The 15,303-nt window shown below is 40.1% G+C and overlaps 1 protein-coding gene across 3 annotated transcripts in view; it reads right to left on the bottom strand.

The window, feature by feature from the left end:
- Positions 1-15,303, bottom strand: part of PPARG (peroxisome proliferator activated receptor gamma) — a 70,431-nt gene that overhangs the window by 23,603 nt on the left and 31,525 nt on the right. For 2 of the 3 annotated variants that reach the window (XM_060111616.1, XM_060111617.1), the window contains 2 exons: positions 11,894-12,032; positions 3,712-3,911 (listed from right to left, as the gene is read on the bottom strand). In XM_060111616.1, coding sequence (XP_059967599.1) covers positions 3,712-3,911; positions 11,894-12,032 — 339 coding nt within the window. Of the gene's footprint in view, positions 1-3,711; positions 3,912-11,893; positions 12,033-15,303 lie in introns of those variants that run through there. The other variant, XM_060111618.1, reaches the window with a different exon arrangement.

The raw sequence follows: 15,303 nt of genomic DNA, 5'->3' as shown, positions 1-15,303 counted from the left end.
AAAATTTCTTCTCCGGTGATCCACATCCTGTGAGTCCATTTCCCATCTTTCCCTAAGCCTAAAGTCCCCAAGCATTATTCTTCGAGGCAAGACAATGGAAGTATCCCAAAGATACGATATCTAAGTTAAAAAGATAGGAGGGGAGAAGGGGCAGTTAATTTATCTGTTCATTTATCTGTTCTGTTCTGCAAGGTGGCACCAGTGAATAAGAGATAGAAGAGAGTTTAGTGGGGAAGGGAGAAGCCCTGGTTGGCCTGGAGGCAAATGCTGGAGCTGGCCCTAGGCAATGGTTAAAAGGAGCAGGAAGATAAATTTAAAGAATGGCCTCTTCAGTAAAGTCATTTCCTTTCCCAAAGGTTCTGGGTAACTGGTCATCCATCCACTATGCTGAGTAGCCTCCCCCAGGCTTGACTGAACCAACCCTAACAACATCAGTTCAAGCAAGGTGTATAGTGAGACGCAAACGGCTCTATCGCACCAGCCACGGCCCCTCTTCCACATGCCCCACCTTCTCAAGAGTCCACACTTCTGCAAAACTTCTCCAATCAAGGCAAATCTTAACTTTCAAAAGTCCTGGCCAAGTGATAACATAACAGCCCTGAGACAGATGCTATCGAATGAATAACATGACCACTGGTAAGATAAAGAACAAATCTCTAGTCTCACTGGAAGTCACATTTTGATTTTTTTTCCCTTTCGCATATTCCTCTCTGAACTATTTCTTTCCACTAGTGCTTAATCTGATTTTGCAAGATAAGGAGAAAAGAGAGAGCCAAACAATTCTATTGCAGTTTTGTGTAATCAGGGGATGGACTATTCTAATTTGGCCCAGTCTCTTTTTCCTTCCCAGACCCTAACAAGAGGCAATTTTGCCTCTATCCAGATCTTTAACAGTGCCCAGGTTGGTGAGAAAATCTTGGGTTAGAGGCCCTCTGATGAAAGTCCAGAATTTCAAAGGGCATAGCAGAAGCTTTTTTTTTTTTTTTGCGGTACGCGGGCCTCTCACTGTTGTGGCCTCTCCCATTGTGGAGCACAGGCTCCGGACGCGCAGGCTCAGCGGCCATGGCTCACGGGCCCAGCTGCTCCAAGGCACGTGGGATCTTCCCGGACCGGGGCACGAACCCGTGTCCCCTGCATCGGCAGGTGGACTCCCAACCACTGCGCCACCAGGGAAGCCCTAGGCAGCAGCTTTTAACTCAGTTAAGCAAATACATTCTGAGTAACTATTACGGGCAAAGCACAGTCCTAGTTACTACAGAGGGAAAAAGGAAAAACTTGAGAAGCCTATAATCAAGCATTTTGCAGCCCTTTCCCTTAAAAAAGCTTAATACCTATTTACCCCATAAAAAGCCTACAGTTACCTTAGTTTCAACTCAAAGATTTAGAGCCAAGGAGTCAACTGGAGTGAGCTTTTAAAGTGATTTACAGTGGATCGGGCTGTGGGCCCCTGAGTAACACGCAGAACAGTATGCTGGCCACTGGGAGTGTAAATTTAAAATCTCGACTACTGAGGAAATTTGGTTTTTAAATGCTTTCCTCTTATCTTTTAGGTACTATTACATTAATAGGATTTCCAGTGTGGACTGCAGGTCTGGACTGGGAGATTAAAAGAAGGTGAGAAAGCTGTTCCTGGAAACTAAATGGCCCAAGGCAAACTGTGGAGTAAACACTGTGCTCTGGGCTGTCCCCCTGTCATCAAACCTCTCCCAGCTCAGGGTCTCTGGTTAGGTACCCTGTCCCACATGGGCTCTCAGCGAGCTGTCGCAAGCTGCCTTCAATTGTTAACCCTATTTGGCTGTGTCGCCCTGATCTTCCTTTTGTTTCTCTACCTTTAAATGAACACGGTTTACTTTCTGTAGTCAAATAAACTATGGAGAGGTCATTTGCTTTTGTTTTGCTGTGCCCTGATTCTTTCATTTAAAGAGTACGTAGACTGAGCTTTACTATGACCTATACTCCGTCGCCCTGCCCTATGGAAGACAGCAGCCCGCCTCACTAGAATTCAAGAACAAAACAGCACAAGGAAAATTTCCTGACTGTGAATGTACTGGGACAGCAGAACAAGGTGGAAAATTCCTGCCAATCTAAATATCCATAAAAATAAACCATAACTCAGAATGCTTTCCCAAGGTGAAACTTTCACAGTGTCTATGTCAACCTGGCCACTGCTGGCTGATGGGCAGGACTGGCTTCAGGGAGGAGAACGCATCCGAGTAGGAGGCACAGGGCCTGCGTTCTCGTGTCGCTTCTTCCACATGCTAACTCTGTGACCTCAGGGCAAAGTGTTCAACCTCTCTGGACTTCAGTTTCCTCATCTTTAAAAAGAGGATAGTAATAGCAGCTGTAAGGTGGTCATGGGTCTTGAACATAATAAATATGCAAGAATTAAAAAAAATTATAAACAACTGGATACAGGTGTAATACTGTCAGAAATTTAAAAAAATTATAAACAACTGGATACAGGTATAATACTGTCAGAAAACCTACTGCCCTTCTTGATATTTGGCTTTTTATGCAGTAATATACCACAAAAGTTTTCTTTTTCTATTAGCTGATTCTACTCTTACGGTTTAGCTAAAAGGGGGAAAAAAAACCCATCCTGAGATAGTCATCAAAATATATTAACGGGTGATAAAACTTTTCCCAAAATATAACTGAGTGGGGAAAGGGTTACACATTTCTGTCCAGTAATCGCACACCTTTCCTGCGGGGGTTCATTTGAAAATAAACGACAGCATAAGAAGGCTTTCAAGGGCTGGGACAGTGTCTTCTGAATGTTCTGTGGCTCTTACTACCCTAGGAAACTGCTGCAGATATTATACTCAGAGTCAGACCCTACCTGTGAAAACTATGGTACAGAGATGTGACCCAGGTCACAGTGCAAGTTGATGGCAGAATTGGGCCCAGAATTCAGGCACAGTTATATTTTGTTTTAATATAATTCCAAGTAGCTTTCTCAGTTTCCTATCAGGGAAGAATTTTGCTTCTTGGAAAACTTGACTCAATCACCATTATAACCCACTCTGGGTTTCCTAAACAGTGGTCATCCATGTGCCTGCAGATGTTTGAGAATGCACTGGGGTAGGCCCGGCTGCACACAGCCTCCAAGAAGATAAAATTCATACAAACAATAAAAGGACAGAGCTTCCACTTCCCAGGAATAATCAGGACAGTGCTGCAAGGAAAGAAAAGTGGTGTAATATCTGAAATGTATTTTTATACCCCACGGAGAACTTCTAAGAGGTAATTTGAGTAGTTCTGAATGATACAATAATGGGATTAACTACCTTTTCCAGACCTAGGTCAGGCCCTTCCCAGGGAAAAGCAGAGCTATTTGAAGGCATATAGATTTGGCCAGTTATTTTGATGCCAAGAAAAGACAAGGATCCTGAAAGAGCGTGGTGGGATGAGGGAGGTCAGAGTTCATTTGTTCAAGTTAAGATGACCTGTACCTTTTTACACTATTCTCAAAAATTTTATTAGGAGAACTTGAAGGAGTTTTTCCCTTTTCAAAATGTTTACTTACCCTGTCTGAAAACACTTCCTTTCCTCTGTTTCAGACTCAGCCTGTGGTACGTACCAGCCAACAGCTGAGTGGTACTCCGCATGTGTGTGTGTGTTTGTGTGTAACATGGTAAGTCATTTACTCAAAGGGAAAACAACAACAACAAACCCAGCCACCCCAAATGAAGACAGTAGAAGAGAACTAACTGATTTGTCTGTTGTCTTTCCTGTCAAGATCGCCCTCGCCTTTGCCTTGGTCAGCGGGAAGGACTTTATGTACGAGTCATACAAATGTTTTGCCAGGGCCCGGAGATCAGCAGACTCTGGGTTCAGCTGGTCGATATCACTGGAGATCTCTGCCAACAGCTTCTCCTTCTCGGCCTGGGGCATCCGCCCAAACCTGATGGCTACACAGGAAGAGAAACGGCAGGATGAATGACTGCATTACTGTATATATATACATCACAACTTCTTTTATCCTTTCATTCATCAATGGACACTTAGGTTGTTTCCATTTCTTGGCTATTGTAAATAATGCTGTAATGAACACGGGGGGGGGAATGAATTGAGTCTTATTAAAAATGTTTTTGTCCTTTAACATCTAAGGGGTGAACTTGCAGTCATATCAGGCTTTTGACAATGAGTAAGGCTTCATCTCATGGTCAGTTTTCCACTTTTAACATGTTGATTTTGCAACAGCTGTAGCCTGTAAATGAGACTTATATAACACTATTGCTTTTCATATGACTGTTGCCAATACCTTACGTTTTTCCACCTCTCTTTCTTGAGGAAAAAAAAATGTGCGCATTTAGAGGTTTTGCAGGATTTGACAACCTAGTAACTATCACTTTATTTTCCAGCTCCTTTAAAGTAAAACAAGGAGCAGCCTTATCACCATTATTAAGTAATTTTTAAATTGGGGTAACATTTTTCAAACTACGTGTAAAGAATATTTAAACATTTGCCTAGGTTTCTTTCCAAGGTCGAGATGAGCAAGACACGACAGCCTCATCTCCTGACCCTGAAGTCTTACTTGACAACATTTAATTCATTCACTGAACACCTGTTTGATGGAAGACGCTGGCTTGACAGGCTGGACTGGGAGACACAAGGATGAAAGGGACGCATCTAGTAGATCCCAGATATAAAAGAGCCTAAATATACATGGATTATTCTCTCTCTCATGTACCGCTCTTTATCAGCTCCTTCCTTTCCACCTAAGCCGAGTTTAAGCTTCTGACCCTGGCATGATCTCCCCGTCATGCTCTTTCCTCCACCGCTGGACTTATTGAAAGAGTCATCTTCCCTTTCTGTCTTAGTATTTACTTCCCAACCCACTGCAATCTAGTTTTCCTCATTTAAATTCACCAAACCTTCGCTCTTAAAAGGATCCAAAGCCTTCCTCACAGTCAGACCTAGGGGCCTCTTCTAAGCACTCATTTTCTGCTTAAGCTCCCAGCTTCCTCCCTGCCGTGAACACTGTTGACCTTCTCCACCCTCTTATTTCACATTTTTCTCACACTGGTTTGTGCTTTTCTGGCTCTCCTGTCTTTCTGCCTGCTATTTTCCAGACGTCTTTGACGGTGCCTCTTCCTTCACTTGTATTCTGCTATTCCTAGTTTGATCTTCTCTCTAACTCAGAAAACGTGCTAATGACTCCTGCCCTCTCTTCCCTGAGATTTGGACCCTTATTTTGCGCTTCGTCCTGTGTTCCTTTGCACATGGATGCTGGATATTCCATAAATACCTCAAATGCAACATAAAATCAAACTTTTCATTTTCCCCTCCAAACTGTCTCCTCTTACTGTGTTCCTTTCTTGATTAATTCACTCTATCACCCAAACTAGACACCTCAAATAATCTCTGACAACCCCTCTCTCCTTGGACACTTGTATTCATTGGTCACTGCTGAGATATTTCTCTCAATGCCATTTCTTCTCACCGTTCCCAATGTTTTAGATCACAATATTGCATTGGTCTTCTGATGGTTCTCCCCTATTTTTCCCTCTCTAACTTCTCCTTTTTAGCTGTCAGTAGTTTGGTTTTTGGTAATACAGGTCTGATCACTCCCTCGATTTATAAGAATGTGGTGCTACAGGAAAGGTAAGAAACACAGAAGAGGAAGAATGGGGAATTAGAAGTCAGATGGAAAAGAAGGCTTTTGAACTGGGCCTTCAGCATCACATAGGATTTTGACAGGGGACGGAAGGACACAATATGCAGAGCCCCAGAGGTATTCTATCACAGGGCACTTTGCAGGAACAGCAAAGTACGCAGTTTGTCTGAAATGTAAGTGGAAAGGGCAGCAGAGGGAAAAGGAGGTGAAGGCTAGATTATGGGTGGTAATGAATACCCTGCAGGTATAAGTACCACAGCTCCTTTAGGACTTTTTACTTTGTTATATTTTCTGAAAGGTAACATTTGGGTGATTTTTCCTCACACCACAAAGAAGATGAAAGAAACAAAAAGTAACATGCTGCAGTTTAAATTTATTTGCCATTCAGGCTTTTCTTTTTTTGCAACATGCATAGTGCTTCTGTTTACAAGGAAGGAGAGGATTACCTTATAAATGCTGAATGCCACAAAAATCTGTGAAGCCATTTTGCTAGCATTTTATGAAGCTGCTAAAAAATTATTTTGAAAGTTGTTGCTTTTTTTTCAATAAAAGAAAAAAATCCATCATTTATATAATAGGATATCCTAATCAGTAAAGCTAAGGTTTCACTAACTTTTTATATTTATAAAAATTATTATTTTTGTCCAAACTGAATGGTATGGGGAAACCTAGCTGAATGACTCATAAGTAATATAAGTCAACTCTTCTTTACTTCAGATTTTTTTTAAAAATGCACAGCCTAAACTTATTATTTTATTATTTAGTTCATATGAAAAGCAGCTCTTGAATATTAAATATTCTCTAGTCAAAATTCTTAATGACTAAATTATCCTATTAAAAATAAAGAGGACACATTTAAAAAATATGATTAATGTCAGGGATCTTGACAGCAGGACTTTAAAACAGAAAGTGTACTTTGAAAAACTATAAAAATGTGTATGAGTATCCATTTGACTGAAGAAGCAACATTAATATACAAGAGTATTTTTATTAAGATTCTACAGATACCAACATCACTACTTCAAAGTGTAAAACAAGTAGTAGCTGATACAATGATCACTTAGGAATTTGGTTCTTTATTTCTGCTTTATTTTCGCTTAGAGCTTTCCTCTATAGGTGGTGTCTAGACAGGGCACTGAGCTGATTGTGTTCGGGACAACTCAGGAAGACTTCAGAGCCGTCAGCAGGATTGAACCATGGTCTAGAAATGATGGATTGTTAAATACCAAAATAAGTGGAACTTCGTTTATCTTGATCATTATAGAAAAACAAAAATTTTCTTCCCAAAACGTATCAATCCAACATCTGGGTGTTTCTTCTACCTAATGCTGGATATTTGAGAAACAACTATGTATCCAAATGGAAGAATTCTGAAATCATGTCCTTCTACGATGTTTAGACTACATGTCACAGTCAAAATGAAAGTTCCATCTGAAGATGGAACCATATACCATGAACCATTAATCAAATATACCATTTATACTTTCCCTACCCCAGACTGCCCTGGATTTGTACTCTGGGGTTACATCGTTATGAGATCATCAAACATACTGACTTAAATTGCTGAGGAATTGATCAGAACATATGGGAGACCTGATTCAGGCATATGAAAAACATATAGGTGGAAACTTTTAAATTCAGGCAAATGACAGATATCTAGATACTTGGAAGACTGTGGCACTGTGTGTAAGACGTGGACTAGCTGGTTGAAAAGTGAGGTAGGCTGTTTGATTTACATAGAATCATAGAATTTTCAAAGTTGAAAGGACTTAGCAATCACTGATTTTTTAAAAATTAAGTAATTAATTTATTATTTTTTATTTTTGGTTGCACTGGGTCTTTGCTGCTGTGCCCGGGCTTTCTCTAGTTGTGGCGAGCGGGGGCTACTCTTCGCTGTGGTGCGCAGGCTTATCATTTCGGTGGCTTCTCTTGTTGTGGAGCAAGGGCTCTAGGTGCGTGGGCTTCAGTAGTTATGGCACACAGGCTCAGTAGTTGTGGCTCGTAGGCTCTAGAGCGCAGGCTCAGTAGTTGTGGTGCATGGGATTCGCTGCTCTGCAGCATATGGGATCTTCCCGGACCAGGACTCAAACCCGTGTCCCCTGCATCATTGGCAGGCGGGTTCTTAACCACTGTGCCACCAGGGGAGCCCACAATCATTGATTTTAGTGATTTTTCAACAAATCTGGGAAAGTTCCCAGAGTCCCTAGGGATCCTTGAAGGTGACTTCAAAGTCTCCTTCAAAGGTGGGAGCGGATGGCTAACCGGGAAGCTAAATGCACTGAAGGGACTGAACAGAGACCAAAGAGCAGAAGGAAAAGTAACCCAGAATGGAGAGAATTCACTTTGGGGGATGTTTATTTCTTCTCGTGTGTACTGTGAATAGCAAGAGCTGATCTTGGGGGCTTCCCTCATGGCACAGTGGTTAAGAAACCACCTGCCAATGCAGGGGACACAGGTTCGAGTCCTGGACTGGGAAGGTTCCACATGCCGCGGGGCAGCTAAGCCCGTGCGCCACAACTACTGAAGCCCGCGCTCCTAGAGCCCGTGAGCCACAACTACTGAAGCCCGTGTGCCACAACTACTGAGCCTGCGCTCCTAGAGCCCACGAGCTACAACTACTGAAGCCTGCGCTCCTAGAGCCCATGCTCCGCAACAAGAGAAGCCACTGCAATGAGAAGTCTGTGCACTGCAATGAAGAGTAGCCCCTGCTCGCTGCAACTAGAGAAAGCCCGCGTACAGCAATGGAACACCCGATACAGCAAAAAATAAAATAAATATTTATATAAAATATTAATATAAAATAAAATAAAGATAAATTAAAAAAAAGAAAATACCCAAAAAAGTATTAAAAAAAAAAAAGGAGTTGGTCTGGGTATAACCCTAGAAACCTCTTTTGATAACTTGGTCAGTTATTACATTGAGGTCCATTCACACAAACCACTAAGAAAAAGACTTTCTATAAGAACGGAAACCTCATTACTGTTGGCCTCACACTAGCCAGAGCAAGGAATTTTAAGTAGTTACTACAATATCCTAGAAAACTTTGTATTTGGAAATGTTTCCTTCACCAGGATAATAGACAAAACTAATCAAAACCTACTTGTTGAGTTCCCCTTCATGTGTATAGACCAAATGGATGTTTTCTGTGCAACCTGTTCCCATCAAAACCCATGAAAAGGGATTTTCTTCATCATGTTTCCAATCCTGTAAATGCTGAACTGCATGTGTTTGATGCCGTGACATTTATTTTCTTTTTCTTTCTCTTTCTTTCTTTTTCTTTCTTTCTTTCTTTCTTTTCTTTCTTTCTTTCTTTCCTTTCCCTCTCTCTCTCCCTCCCTCCCTCCCTCCCTCTCTTTCTTTCCTCCCTCCCTCCCTCCCTTTCTTCCTTCCTTTCCTTCTCTCTCTCTCTTTCGCTCTCGCGCTCTGTCTCTCTCTCTCTCTCTCCCCCACCCCACCTTTCTTTCTTTCTTTCTTCCTTTTGGCCTGTGCATGAACTAACCAAACACTCTACCAAGACTGCTCCTCTCTCTGAATAGAGTAAGCTAATTGTCATAACAAGTCAAAAGATGACCTTATTATCAAGTTCATGATAGCTTTCTTTGACTTTTCTGGAAAGATAAAATTATACCATCAATACTATATAGGTTGGACTTTAAATATTATTTGCTTATAAATAATAAGAAATAGGAGATATATTTTATGTGAATGTGCGCAAGCAATAGGAAATATATTTTTCTTCAATATGAAAAGTGACAATTTTTAAAGGACAAAAAAATAAATGGCATTAAAAGCAAAACTGGTCTCCTTTCCTAGGCAGTCTTAGTAATAATGACCTTAAAGTCAAGGATTTCTTCATAAAGATAAAATAAGTTTATTGCGGGCTTCCCTGGTGGCACAGTGCTTAAGAATCTGCCTGCCAAAGCAGGGGACATGGGTTTGAGCCCTGGTCTGGGAAGATCCCACATGCCGCGGAGCAACTAAGCCTGTGCACCACAACTACTGAGCCTGTGCTCTAGAGCCCATAAGCCACAACTACTGAGCCCGTGTGCCACAACTACTGAAACCCACGTGCCTAGAGCCCGTGCTCTGCAATGGGAGAAGCCATCGCAATGAGAAGTCTGTGCACCACAACAAAGAGTAGCCCCTGCTCGCCACAACTAGAGAAAGCCTGCGTGCAGCAACAAAGACCCAACACAGCCAAAAAAAAAAAAAAAAAAAAAGTTTATTGCAACTTGATTGCATCACCTAAAGTATAACCCTTGAATTGAAAAGGTACACTTAGGTTTTATGAAGTCTGAAATAAAAAGGAAACTGATGGAATTAAACCAGCAAATTATCTTGCAATTAATGACTGCAGTTGTATACACAGCAGATATAATCAACTGTTGAGGAAAGTTGGACCAAATTTCTATCCTGCCTAGTATAGCTGATGGATCTATTCAAAATACATTCTTGCCTTTAGAGAAAATGACCCCATATTCTAATACAAATATAATTTTTTAAACTATTTTTAAAGGGTAGAAGATCAGTTCAATTAGTGATTCCCAAATATCTTGATTTCTGCTATAAAAACCAAACATCTGCATGATGCAACAAAAATTTAATTTTCACAGATGCTTTGGAGTCCTTACTGATAAAGACTGACTTCAAATATTATATCTTCTTAGCAGATTAATTTTGAGAGAGGAAAAGGTAAAAGAAAAAAAAACAGGGAATGTGATGACATGAGACTTTGGATTTAATTTGATTACTTTGGCATTTTATATCTCCTGAACCCATAATTATTTTGGAAAGAACTGACTAATTCTTGACAAATATAATACTACCAAATTACATCAAAATTATTTTTTGTGAGCCAGTCAACCAATGAGAGCCAAATTAAGAACTATTTCTTCAAACAGTGCTGTCTTCCATGATGTTACTGAGTTCATGCTACAGTTCATGAAAACATGGGTCTTCTACAATCCTTCCGTCAAGTCAACATTCCAAATCATATGCCTGACTTTAACAGTTTTTTTGTTTGTTTTTTTTTCCCTGCGGTGTGCGGGCCTCTCACTGCTGTGGTCTCTCCCATCGCGGAGCACAGGCTCCGGATGCGCAGGCTCAGCGGCCATGGCTCACGGGCCCAGCTGCTCCACAGAATGTGGGATCTTCCCGGACCGGGGCACGAACCTGCGTCCCCTGCATCAGCAGGCGGACTCTCAACCACTGCGCCACCAGGGAAGCCCCATATGCCTGACTTTAGATACAGGTTTAAAAAGTAGAAAGTTTTACTCTCTTATGTTACCATGGATACTGAAGTTTTGTGAAACTTTAAAATATTTGCTTAATCCACAAATTGTATGCTGCATAAAGTCAAGGATAGTGTTCTACTCATTTTTGCATAGTAAAGAGAAAAAAAGACATATATCTAAATTCTGATATACCACTTAAGTTCCATATCCAGAAATCAGAATTTTCTTACATTAAAAGTAGAAACTATGGGCTTCCCTGGTGGCGCAGTGGTTGAGAGTCCGCCTGCCGATGCAGGGGACACGGGTTCGTGCCCCGATCCCGGAAGATCCCACATGCCGCGGAGCGGCTGGGCCCGCGAGCCATGGCCGCGGAGCCTGTGTGTCCGGAGCCTGTGCTCCGCAACGGGAGAGGCCACAGCAGTGAGAGGCCCGCGTACAGCAAAAAAAAAAAAAAAAAAGTAGAAACTACTATATATAAAATAGATAACTAATAAGAACCTGCTGTAGAGCACAGGGAACTCTACTCAATACTCTGTAATGGCCTATATGGGAAAAGAATGTTAAAAAAAAAAAAGAGTGGATGTATGTACATGTATAACTGATTCACTTTGCTGTCTACCTGAAACTAACACAAATTTGTAAATCAACTATACCCCCCAAAATTTTTAAAACATAAAGTAGAAACTACTGATATATATAAGTAAAGTATAATCTGTTTTTAATACTATTAAAGCAACACAAAAAATTAACCACAACTATCATTACATTTGTTTCAGAATACTACAGTTATTTCCATTACCTCCCAGATTTCCCAGTCTTTTCTCCCATCAAGGCAGATGCTCAACTCTAAGAGAGAAGGATTCACATTTAAAGCTGAAAAATTCTGACCTGATTGAGAAACGTTTTATCAACGTGCAGTATTCTGAAATCTGGCAATCTGTGGAAAAACTGTACACGTTTTCAGCAGCGGCCCTCATGTCTACTGATCTGGCAGCCACAATGAGAATAATAAAGTAGGTGGGACTAAGGGTTCACTTACCATTATGAGACATCCCCACAGCAAGGCACTTCTGAAACCGACAGTACTGACATTTATTTCTACTTTTTTTGTGGATCCGACAGTTAAGATCACACCTATCATAAATAAGCTTCAATCTGATTGTCCTCCGGAAGAAACCCTGCAAAGGGATATGGAAAAAAAGGAAGCAAATTTTGAGTGCTTGTGACAATGGCTAAAGGTACGCTAGCCTGGGTATCAGAGGCTAAGGTAGGTTCTTGACACATTCTGTCACTGGTGACTTTAGATAAATCACTTAATCTCTCTCAGTTTTCTCTGCTATAATATAAAGAACCAGAGGATCTCCAGTATCCTTTTTTTAGCTCTTAGACAGTGACCACAACCCACTGATGTCATTGAATGCATCTTGGCTCTACATCTGGATTTCAGCAAGCTCTAAGAAGTGCTCTGGATTTAATGTAATGCAAATAAAACACCATGTAATCAGTTCAGTCTCTCTGTAAATCATTCCAACAGCATGCCCCAGCCTTATAATTGTGCTAAGCAGTTTGGCAAAGTTATAGTCATTTCATTCTAAAACATGAGCAGGGCCAATAAAAATCCACATGTGGATAATTTTTTGGAATTCTCTATGTTGCATAATTTCCTACAGAATTGGTTTCATTTATTTATGCATTTGAAAGAGTGCTCCATAATCGTTGTAGCCTACAAACAAGAAGAGATAACAGAAAATAACATGAGAAGTAATACATAAATCCTCAGAAAATTGACAGCTATCTCAAAATAGCAAATATGTCCATTTGAGGCTAACTGAATTCTGTTACATTTACATATTTTTGAAAGACCTGAAAAAAAAATTCTAATGAGAAACATTTTCTTACTCCATTTTTTTTGGTTGTTGTTCAGAATATTCCTACTCATTTCTATTGTGCTCATCTTCATGAAACTCACTTCTTAATTCTTTCAAATTTATCTGGCCCTGTTTGATACAAAAAGCACTGAATTAGGACTGACTCTACCACTGACATGCATTTTGACTTTCTCCAGATTTCTACCTTGAACTCTAGACAAGTATGTTCAGCTGCTTACTTGACATCTTCACTTGGAAATCTAACACCATCTCTAACCCAGCAGGTCCAACTGTGAAGTCCTAACCATACCCTGCAAGCTTATTTCACTGCAGCTCTCTCCATCTCAGCTGATACAACTCCATCCTTGAAGTCATTCTCAACTTCTTTCTCTCATGAGGAAAGCTCTTGCTCTAAATACACAATTGCCTGTTTCCCTCACTGCCTTCAAGTTGTGCTAACACCTTGACTTCTCAATGAGGCTTATCTACCTTATTTCATACTGTGGCCTGTCCCTGTCCCCACCTCTCCTGGCAGTTCTTGTTCTCCTTTACTCTGTTCTTCTTTTTTACCAATAGACTTTATGACTTCCTAACATACCATATAATTTACTTATTATATTTATGTTTATTTTCTGCTCTTCCCCTACTGTCCAACTAAAATTGTGAGCTCCCTGGGAGAAGGGATGGTCTCTTATGCCCCTAGATGTAACCCAAACTCCAACAACAGTGCTACATTAAAATCTGTTGAGTAAATATGTGTGTCATTTAACTTCCTTTCTAGGCCATCTCTGATATTTTGTGATTCTAAACTATGACTGAGATATTACAAGGCCACTGGCATACTCCTTTCCGTTCAGTTTTTGTTGCTATCTTATTAAAGGTAATAATTACAAACATGTAGGAAATACATGTAACTATACAACATAATAAGATAATTATCACACATGAGCCCACTGTTCAACCCAAGATTTAAAATCATAACCAGCCACTTGCATGCACTTATGAGTTCTTCCCTTATCCAACTCCTGCCTCTGTGGCCTCTGGACAATATAATCATTATCCCCAATTTTAAGTTTATCATTTCCTTGACCTTTAAGAAAATATAGTTTTATCACACAATCTATAAAACTAAATAATACATTGCTTAGGTATGCTAGTTTGGGGGCTTTATTAAGTAGTATCATACTATATACAGGTATTTCAAATATATTCCCCTCTCTATGACTTACGATCCTTGAAGTTTACTATTTCACTCTTTTTTTTTTAACTTGTAAACCTTTTCATTTTGCTCTCATTCTTGAAAGATCACAGGGTACTCAGTTTTTCCTCTTAACACTCTGAATTCCATTGTCCCTGTGCTTTCATTGTTCCTGTTGAGATGTCTGTTGTCAATTGACTTTGGTTGCATTTATATATTCTCTTTGTTTTCCATATTCTGCAGTTTTACTGCAGTGTGTCTAGCCATGGATTTCTTTCATTTATCTTCTTGCACATGGTTTCTGCATCATGGTTTCACTTGTTCATCAGCTCTGGTACTCCAATTAGTTAAGTGTTAGAATTTCTTTTCAATCCTTCAATATTTCCCAACTTCTCTTTTATATTTTTCATCTTCTTACCATTAATTACTTATTAATGTTGATCATGAAGGTAAACATCAGAACAGCCAAATAAGATGACAAAAATATATAATTACAATGGCAAAAGTAAGTAAAAGCAAACTTTTCTCACCAAAGTTCATCAGTAAGAAGAGTTCTGTACATTACTCTACTATTCATCACTAAAGAAGACATATTTTTAATATTCAAAGATCCTATGAATACTTAAAGAACTAAAAGAGGCTTCAAATTCTAGCAGATTCTGGGTAGGACATATTCTTTAAGACATTGTTGGTCTCATTCTTAGTCATTTCTTTGCATATATCTTTCAGTTCAGTAATCCTTTCTTCTCCTGTTTCTAGTATGCTATTTAACCCTTGCATTGAATTTTTATTTCAATGGTTGTATTTTTCACTTTTAGAAGTTTCACCTGTTTTCAAAACTGTTGGTCAGATAGTCTATTATTGCTCATTCATTGCTATGATTCTGCCCTCTATCTTTGAACAATTCATACACAGCTGTTGTACATTCTGTATCAGGCAATTCCAATATCTGCTTTCCTTGGGTAGGGGTGGAGAGGTCTAAGTCTGCTTTTTTTATTTGTTTACTTCTGGTGAACGTCATCAAATTGATTGCCTACTTATGTGTTTGCTGACATTTTATTTTGAACTCATTTCTTGACCTTAAACTGTGAGAATCCTACAGGGTCTAAATTGGGAATTCTTTCCTCCAAAGAGAATTTAAAGATCCTTCTGTTGAAAGCCAGGAGTGCCACTGGCTTATGACTATTTCAGACTCTCTTGAGAATTGTGGCTCAACTCAGAAGCCCCAGACTCAGCTTCTCCTCACTGACAGCTCAGAATACTGACATAGGCATCTACCTGTAGGGCAATGCTGCACCTCAGTATTTCTATGGGCATCTATCATGAGGAAACTCTGCCCTGCCCCTCCAAGTATGCCTGCAGCTACATCTCAAGACCTAGGAT

The sequence above is a fragment of the Mesoplodon densirostris genome, chromosome 10 (assembly GCF_025265405.1).
Source record: "Mesoplodon densirostris isolate mMesDen1 chromosome 10, mMesDen1 primary haplotype, whole genome shotgun sequence".
Classification (NCBI taxonomy): domain Eukaryota; kingdom Metazoa; phylum Chordata; class Mammalia; order Artiodactyla; family Ziphiidae; genus Mesoplodon; species Mesoplodon densirostris.
This window is presented reverse-complemented; position numbering and strand designations above follow the sequence as displayed.